General features: G+C 50.0%; 1 protein-coding gene across 1 annotated transcript; it reads right to left on the bottom strand.

The window, feature by feature from the left end:
• Positions 1-8,232: 8,232 nt before the first annotated feature.
• LOC135394775 (uncharacterized) lies at positions 8,233-8,787 on the bottom strand. The gene has a single exon (XM_064625749.1). The coding sequence runs from the start codon at positions 8,785-8,787 to the stop codon at positions 8,233-8,235; it is 555 nt and encodes a 184-aa protein (XP_064481819.1).
• Positions 8,788-9,071: the final 284 nt, after the last annotated feature.

Genomic DNA, 9,071 nt, shown 5'->3' with positions numbered 1-9,071 from the left:
TCAACGCTGCTGCCTATGATGTGACGAGGATCATTCATCCCCTATCGCCACCTCGGGCTGCCCGTTCTCTGCTGGCAGTTTGTCTTTAACCTCTCCAGCGTCAACATATCATGTCGTGGAAAAGCAGGCACTAGCAAATGAATGAGGAAGACGTGGACCACCGTACGAGTGTTCGAGTTTGTCCTCGGTCGTATTTACTGCGTCCTACCCAATACCAATTTTGCCGAACGTCTTGGAGCAGGCACCCCGGTTTACGTCGTAGCCGTACTGAAATTCCTGGCTTCTGAAGCGCTCCTGTCGACGGTTAACGCCGCTGCCTATAATGAGACGAGGATCATTCATCCCCTATCGCCAGCTCGGGCTGGCCGTTCTCTGCTGGCAGTTTCCCTTTAACCTCTCCAGCGTCAACACACCATGTCGTGGAAAAGCTGGCATTAGCAAATGAATGAGGAAGACGCTGTCCATTGGACGAGTGTTTGAGTTTGTCCTCGATCGTATTTACCGCGTCCTACCTAGTGCCAATTTTGCCGAACGTCTGGGAGCAGGCGCCCCGGTTTACGTCGTAGCCGTGCTGAAATTCCTGGCTTCTGAAGCGCTCCTGTCGACGGTCAACGCCGCTGCCTATAATGAGATCAGGATCATTCATCCCCTATCGCCACCTCGGGCTGGCCGTTCTCTGCTGGCAGTTTGTCTTTAAACTCTCCAGCGTCAACATATCATGTCGTGGAAAAGCTGGCACTAGCAAGTAAATGAGGAAGACCCGGTCCATCGGACGAGTGTTCGAGGTTGTCCTCGGTCGTATTTATCGCGACCTACCCAATGGCAATTTTGCCGAACGTCTGGGAGCAGGCGCCCCGGTTTACATCGTAGCCGTACTGAAACTCCTGGCTTCTGAAGCGCTCCTGTCGACGGTCAACGCTGCTGCCTATAATGAGACAAGTATCATCCCCCATCGCCGCCTCGGGCTGGCCGTTCTCTGCTGGCAGTTTCCCTTTAACCTCTCCAGCGTCAACACACCGTGTCGTGGAAAAGCAGGCACTAGCAAATGAATGAGGAAGACGCGGTCCATCGTACGAGTGTTTGAGTTTGTCCTCGGTCGTATTTACCACGTCCTACCCAGTGCCAATTTTGCCGAATGTCTGGGAGCAGGCGCCCCGGTTTACGTCGTAGCCGTACTGAAATTCCTGGCTTCTGAAGCGCTCCTGTCGACGGTCAACGCCGCTGCCTATAATGAGACGAGGATCATTCATCCCCTATCGCCACCTCGGGCTGGCCGGTCTCTGCTGGCAGTTTGTCTTTAGTCTCTCCAGCGTCAACATACCATGTCGTGGAAAAGCAGGCACTAGCAAATGAATGAGGAAGACGCGGTCCATCGGACGAGTGTTCGAGTTTTTCCTCGGTCGTTTTACCGCGTCCTACCCAATGCCAATTTTGCCGAACGTCTGGGAGCAGGCGCCCCGGTTTACCTCGTAGCCGTACTGAAATTCGTGGCTTCTGAAGCGCTCCCGTCAACGGTCAACGCCGCTGCCTATAATGAGACGAGGATCATTCATCCCCTATCGCCACCTCAGGCTGGCCGGTCTCTGCTGGCAGTTTGTCTTTAGCCTCTCCAGCGTCAACATACCATGTCGTGGAAAAGCAGGCACTAGCAAATGAATGAGGAAGACGCGGTCCATCGGACGAGTGTTCGAGTTTGTCCTCGGTCGTTTTACCGCGTCCTACCCAATGCCAATGTTGCCGAACGTCTGGGAGCAGGCGCCCCGGTTTACGTTGTAGCCGTACTGAAATTCGTGGCTTCTGAAGCGCTCCCGTCAACGGTCAACGCCGCTGCCTATAATGAGACGAGGATCACTTCTATCGCCGCCTCGGGCAGGCCGCGTAATTATCGCGTCTTACCCAATCCCAATTTTGCCAAACGTCTGAGAACGGGCGCCCCGGTTTTACGTCGTAGCCGTACTCAAATTCCTGGCTTCTGATGCACTCCCCGTCGACGGTCAACGCCGGTGCCTATAATGAGACGAGGATCATTATCGCGTCCTACCCATTGCCAATTTTACCGAACGTCTGAGAGCAGGCACCCTGGTTTACGTCGTAGATGTACTCAAATTCCTGGCTTCTGAGGCGCTCCCGTCGACGGTAAAACGCCGCTGGCTATAATGAGACGGGGATCATCCCCCATCGCCGCCTCGGGCGGGCCGCGCACTTATCGCGTCCTACCCACTGCCAATTTTGCCGAACGTCTGAGGTACCATGTAGGCCATGTAGCACACGTGCACAGGTCGGTACCATGTAGGTAACATGGATTGGATTTTCCCACCTACTATTACGTGCCGGCGACCACGTAAGCTGATCGTAATCAACAGCGTTCCCGTAGCGTATACGGGTCGTGTTCCCCTTCATTTGAGATCTCCCTTCATTTCTTTCCTGTGAAAATGAATAGATCCCCCCCTCCCTGATGGGGTAATGTTGCTTCCTCCGGACCTCCGCAGAGATCAAGCAACACCAGTGATAAGAGTCCTGCGTTAATGGCGACACATATTCTCATTACATTTTACTGCCATTGCAAATCGATCTCATGATAACGAGGCTCTCGAGAACCGTCCACTTCCCACATCGGTTCTCGCCTCGCGAGGGATAGTGCTTGTTGCAAAAAATGTAACTGCGACGCAAGTATTACGTCATTCACACGTTAGAACCAGCATTTAAGGAATGTATTTCATTTTGAGGAGGGTGAAACAAAGTGCATGATATAGGTGTGTTCGGGTGTTGAGATAACTCATTGTTTCTGTAACTTTTAACACAACTCGTTACGTTTCAGTTTCAGTAACTCGCTGAGGAACTTGCTCCTTTTTTGGTAGCTGCCTCTACACAATCAATATGGAAGATGAAAAAATGTGCTAACTCGCTTACGAATGTTATGACACAGATGACATTATCAATCTACCAACGAAACAAGAAAGGCACAGCTCGTGTCTTTCAGGCAGAACTAAAGTGTCCACGTGTGTGGACATTAGTGGTAGGGATTATCAAAGTCATGAAATCAGTTTCTGCCTTGCAAATATAAAAGCGCATCATTCTGTGCACTTTATACGACCTTTTTCTTTCCATCCTTCTTTTGTACATCGAGTCGCAGGGTACAGAATATAGGGAATATCCGTCCTTCCGTCTGTCTAGATTACGACCTACTAGATGATGACGACCATATCATAGGCACCCCTTCCTAGCGCCGCATTTGGAACCTAGCGGTGACCCTACTCATCGGCCCGGTTATTGCTTCCTGAATTTCGGCAATACTTTGTACTTTAGCTTACCTTAGCATTTCTGTACAAGCGGTGGATGTCCCCCATGAGGAGGCCCCTTTCTAAAGTTGATTATAATCATCATTCAACACGTTTTCATAGGAGCTGTTGGCGTCGTCTTCTGCGCGTTCAAAAGTCAAATTTTCATTGTCCAATCGTGATGTAGATCCCGCGGGCTGGTGAGTAGCGCCCGTAGCGAATCGTGCGGACGAGCTCCTCATTGGGGCTGCCGATTATGACATGCTCGTTATAATCTAGTAGACCGTGATCAAGATTTTGTAGTGGAGCAGGTCTCGTTTGATCGCTTTGTGCGTCCTTTGACTTGGCTCGGCTTTTGGGGGTGATGCAGAAGATACCCAGCTTTCCTCCAAAAGCGCTCCCTTTTTCTGGGCGGGCCCGCGATATCACCAATTGAAAATGCATATAGTATGCATACATATACAAACCCAAACTTCGTATTTACATTATAACACATAGCAGAGAAGCCTTACTCATATTCGTAGGGAAATTGGGATCACCCAGCGGCGGGACAGGATAGGGACGAGATAATACGAATGAGTGCACGGAGGGGTAAGGAAACACGTCACTACACTCTAAATCCGACACCCGATATGTACCGCATGAAAGAGGACCCGCACCTGGGCCAGGCGGTACACATGAGGTGCAGTCCTCAACCAGCAGGTACAGTCCGCGACCACTGCGAAATTCAAACGGTACAAGGGCTCCGAGACCCATCCGTACCGGCTAGGTACCTTTTAAGCGCGATCTGTAGCAGCTGTACCTCATGTGTACCGCGTGTTTCCGGCGCATGAGTACGAACGCCTTCTCACGATATCCATGCGCTGCAAAAATATTTCGTGTGATTCCGAATACCAGTCTATAAATTCCCTTGTGCAGCAGTGCCGTAATGGATGAGCACTATCATTCTGTCAAAGAAGTGCGATAACTAGAACCCATGACCGTGAGGGATCGCATGTTTGAGAAAAATTCGTTTCTTGCAACCGCTGCAAATCAGTTTGTTTTGAAACGTCGGGGAGCGAGGACGAGTCTGCTCGGTCTTCGAAGAAATTCGTTCGACGCTTTCAAGATTGAAGTCATTTAAGGTGCGTATTATATCTCTGAAGTAATTATTCGTCTTCACGACGCATTTTCGTTCATCTTGGCTCTGATTCCCAGTGGTCCTGATCACCGGCATGCTGGACACAACGACTGAGGGACGGAGAAAACGAACTTTGTGCTTCATGCACGAACGTTGATGCGTGAATTAGAGGAGCCGAGAGTGCATTTTACACCTGGATTACACAAGCAAGTAGGCATGTTTTTCAGGCAAGCTATTTCGGTTGTTGGATTTTTTTTTACATTGTAATTTCGTTCCTAGGTTACGTCAAGCGATGTCGTAAATGGGTGAGTCAATCGTCTACTGTGGTTGGTGTTACGTTCTGCGGAAGAAACGGAAGTTGGGGAAGAACAGCTATCCAAAGGTGTGGAAGAGATAAAGAAGCGTGACCACAGAGCAGCTGCAGTGGTGAAGGAGAGACGCAGTGGTCATCGTTCATCCATATACGGTGTGCCCCGTGTGTTCGGCGTTTGTGCATCATGACAATGGACGCTCGCGATGGACAAGCATCAATCCTGAAATTGATATAATTTTCGAATAAAGGTATTTGTTTGTTATATTTATCGTGCAGCGTAGCTTCCTGGGGCTGTTAATATATCGCGGAGGAGGGGAACCACCCCGACGGGTAGGCCTAAATCGCTGCGCGCTATCCGTTACATGTACCGCATGTGAGGGCGCATGTACCTCTTAATTTTAAGAGGTACATTTTTTAAAAAATGTACCTCTTGTCCAAGCGGTACTTAACCGTTACATATGCGTTACCTGATTTAGAGTGTACGGCAACCGTTGCGACGGTGGTATAGTGGCTAGCATAGCTGCCTTCCAAGCAGTTGATCCGGGTTCGATTCCTGGCCGACGCAAGTTTAAGCTTTTGTCTGTGTTGTATTAAAGCTTCGACGGCGGAATCAGTGGAGATGGAAGTGCACGGAGGGGGAACGGAACATGTTACTACATCCACCGTCGCGTCGGTGGTAGAGAGGCTAGCATAGCTGTCTTCCAAGCAGTTGACCCGGGTTCGATTCCCGGCCGACGCAAGTTCAAGCTTTTTGTCTGTGTTGTATTAAAGCTTCGACGGCGGTATCAGTGGAGATGGGAGTGCACGGAGGGGGAACGGAACATGTTACTACATCAACCGTTGCGTCGGTGGTATAGTGGCTAGCATAGTTGCCTTCCAAGCAGTTGACCCGGTTTCGATTCCCGGACGATGCAAGTTCAAGCTTTTGTCTGTGTTGTATTAAAGCTTCGACGGCGGAATCAGTGGAGATGGAAGTGCACGGAGGGGGAACGGAACATGTTACTACATCCACCGTCGCGTCGGTGGTAGAGAGGCTAGCATAGCTGCCTTCCAAGCAGTTGACCCGTGTTCGATTCCCATCCGACGCAAGTTCAAGCTTCGACGGCGAATTCAGTGGAGTGGATTCATATTTCAGCGAACACTGCGTCGTTTCAGTAACATTAGGCCACACTTGACCGGAACGCAAACAACGAAATGGATGGGAAACATGGAAGCTAAATGTGGACGCTCCTTGGAGGTAAGAGACACAAACAGACGAGAGTGCTGCAATTATGACAGGACAATCCAGCTGGAGCGAAGCATCGGAAGCAGGTCGAGCCCCCCCCCCCCCCCCCCCCCCCACCTGCCAATGACCGACCCACACAAATCGTGCAAATCGGAGGAGAACATAATATATGGGGGAACAAGTGTGACGATCGCGAAAGTTCTTGCAGTTCATGGCATCTATCTAAGAAGCACTCTTGAATGGTTTTCAAAGTATGAGCTTTTCAAAATACTTTCAATCTCGGGACACCACCTCGTTGGTCATGACAGCCTATACATGTAATCGTATTGTGAACGTCCAAATCAACTATTTTCGTTCCTTTTTTTTTTCCATACTCAGTTTGCAGTGTGCACAAGTATGTCTGTGTTGTCGCACACAGGATCGGGGGGGGGAGAGCTTTCGGATCGAGCCCCCCCCCCCCCGCCCCTACCTTGAAGGTCTGGCTACGCCACTGATCAGAAGAATTCAAGGTTAAGCTACGAGCATTCGCAATCGAACGCAGCAACATGCTGGCCTTCGATGCAAAACATCGAGAAAAGGCACTGGAGTACAACCTGCAAAGACTAATAGAAATTGGATAAAGATTTTCAGGGGCTTTTTCTGAACGGATGAGACGCCAAACGTTGGAACGGAATGTAATAGCAGACCACAAATATGAGGTGGCAAAGGTGAGCTCACGATTACAATAATATCTGGCAGACGAGACGCCCAGCGAGTGTTTTTATGAAATTAACAAGAATACTTCATAATGAAAATAGCTACTGCGATAGAAGAAGACGGCCAAATCATATCTAGCCCAGCGAAAATAAAAAAAAGAACACTTTCGAGAAATACTATGCTCAACTGATAGGAAGAACGACAGACAAACGAGATTCGGGTGTGAAAGAATGTCTATGAGCACGTGTTCCGCAGTTGTCGGGTGATAATCAAGATATTCTTGAAAGACCTTTATCACTTGATGAAGTTAGACAGGCAATAAGTACACTCGCGTCGGTGGTACAGTCGCGTCGGTGGTATTGTGGCAAGCATAGCTTCCTTCCAAGCAGTTGATCCGGGTTCGATTCCCGGCCGACACACGTTATAGCTCATGTCTGTATTATACTAAAGCTGTGAGATCGAATTCAGTGGAGGTGGAAATACACGGGGACAGGAAACTCGTTATTACGTCAACCGTGGCGTCGGTGGTGTTGTGGCTAGCATAGCTGCCTTCCAAGCGGTTGACCCGGGTTCGACTCCTTCCGACGCACGTTGTAGCTACTTGTCTGTATTATATTAAAGCTGTGAGATCGAATTCAATGGACGTGGAAATACACGGGGGAAAGGAAACTGGTTATTACATCAACCGTCGCGTCGGTGGTATTGTCCACTGACTATAGTACACTTCTTAACAGAGGATGGTCACTTCTTTTGAAGAAAGAAACCCTCATCGCAAGCTTTGTAACAAAGAGGTGCCTCAGCAACACACCACCCTGCCTGACACTGTGGAAAAGGTTGTCCCTACGCATACTCTCAAAGGTTGACAGCCATACATATGTCGCAAAAACCCGGTGATATTTTTGCGTGAAATGGCTAGTACTTGTAGCAGGTATAACAGTTTTGAAACAAAAAAAATATTACACGCTGAAGCTCGCTGAAAAATCGACAGTTCTCTTTGCTTCCATTTAAGCACTTGGTTTTCACTTCACTTAGTCATAACAACTTGCATTTCGAAAGGGACGTGAAAAACAAGGCGCCTTTTCGATGAATGTTACATTCAGTTGTACTTGTGTAATACTACCAAACGAAATCAAAACCGAAACTGGTTCTACGAACGCACAAGCGATGCGAACGAGCGGCAAACAACACTGGAAGACACCGCAGGATGGGGTAGACGTGCCCTGGACGTCTCTGTATGATGTCCCTTTCTTTAATTAAAGTTAGTAATCGCTAATCGACCAGTCTCTGCCATTCTGTCTCCGAGGGAAGCTCACATTTCAGAAGTGGGATCAACATGTCACCAAACTGTACGCACGTGTAAGTTGGTTACTTGGCAGGAGCGTACGACGGGAACGACAAGCAGAAATGCTGTTACGCTCTTCTGAATCTTCAAGGTGTCGCAAAAAACTTGGTACAATGGGGTGCCATCACCCTGCAACACATGGGATGAATGGCAAGAAGAACTTTGCAAAGCATTCTCCGATACCGTGAGTGCTCAGCGCAGATTTCGAGAAATGGAGTCCCGAAGGAAGTTGAAAAATGAATCCCTCGAGGAGTACTACTACGACAAACTGACAAAAGCGCGACGTTGCAAGCTTGATGATCGCGCCTGTGTTGAATACATTATAACTGGACTTGGTGAAGAAGACACCATCCGAGCCTTGGGGGCGAGCACGTTTAACAGTCCAGAGAACCTACTTTGCAGGGGCTTCCGTACAGCGTCACAGCGCACAAAGACGTGTGTGCAGGAGGCGAGGTCGGGATGCTGGAAGGCCGAGGACACACGCGAGGGCCGAGATGTTGCTGGACGAAGGGCGGCCATAGTACGGCGGAGCCGCGAAACGTAGTCAGCTGGTGAGAGAGCAGTGCTGCCTGGCAACGGGCAAATGAGATCTCCGGGGAGGCGTAGGGACGTGCCGTATACCATCTCGGCGACGGAGCAGCCTATGTCAGGTTTGAAGGTGGAACGGATCCCCAGGAGCGCGAGCGGTATGACTTCTGGCCAGGGTGTTTCGGGAGCAGCCAGGAGGGCAACCTTGAGCTGTCGGTGGAAGCGCTCCACGAGGCCGTTTGACGCCGGGTGGTAGGCAGTCGTTCGAATCCGCTTGCAGCCCATAGTGTTGACGAGTCTAGAGAAGAGGGCGGACTCGAACTGGGGACCTCAGTCTGACGTGATGATAGACGGTACACCGAAGCGCGACACCCAGGTGTTCAAGAGGGCGGCTGCAACTGTGGATGCAGTGGCGTCGGGTACCGGTACAGCCTCGGGCCAACGGGTGAAGCGGTCAATGATGGTGAAGATGTAACGATAGCCGGATGATATTGGGAGTGGTCCCACCAAGTCGATGTGGATGTGAGCGAAGCGGCTGTCTGGCGCGGGAAACTGAGAAGGATGGAGGC

Source organism: Ornithodoros turicata, chromosome 1 (genome assembly GCF_037126465.1).
Source record: "Ornithodoros turicata isolate Travis chromosome 1, ASM3712646v1, whole genome shotgun sequence".
In the NCBI taxonomy this organism is placed as follows: Eukaryota; Metazoa; Arthropoda; class Arachnida; order Ixodida; family Argasidae; genus Ornithodoros; species Ornithodoros turicata.
The sequence above is the reverse complement of the archived record's forward strand: the minus strand, read 5'-3'. Positions and strand labels throughout refer to the sequence as shown.

Coding starts and splice junctions, on each gene's coding strand:
- LOC135394775 (XM_064625749.1), bottom strand. CDS start 8,787: ATGGGCTGCAAGCGGATTCGAACGACTGCCTACCACCCGGCGTCAAAC.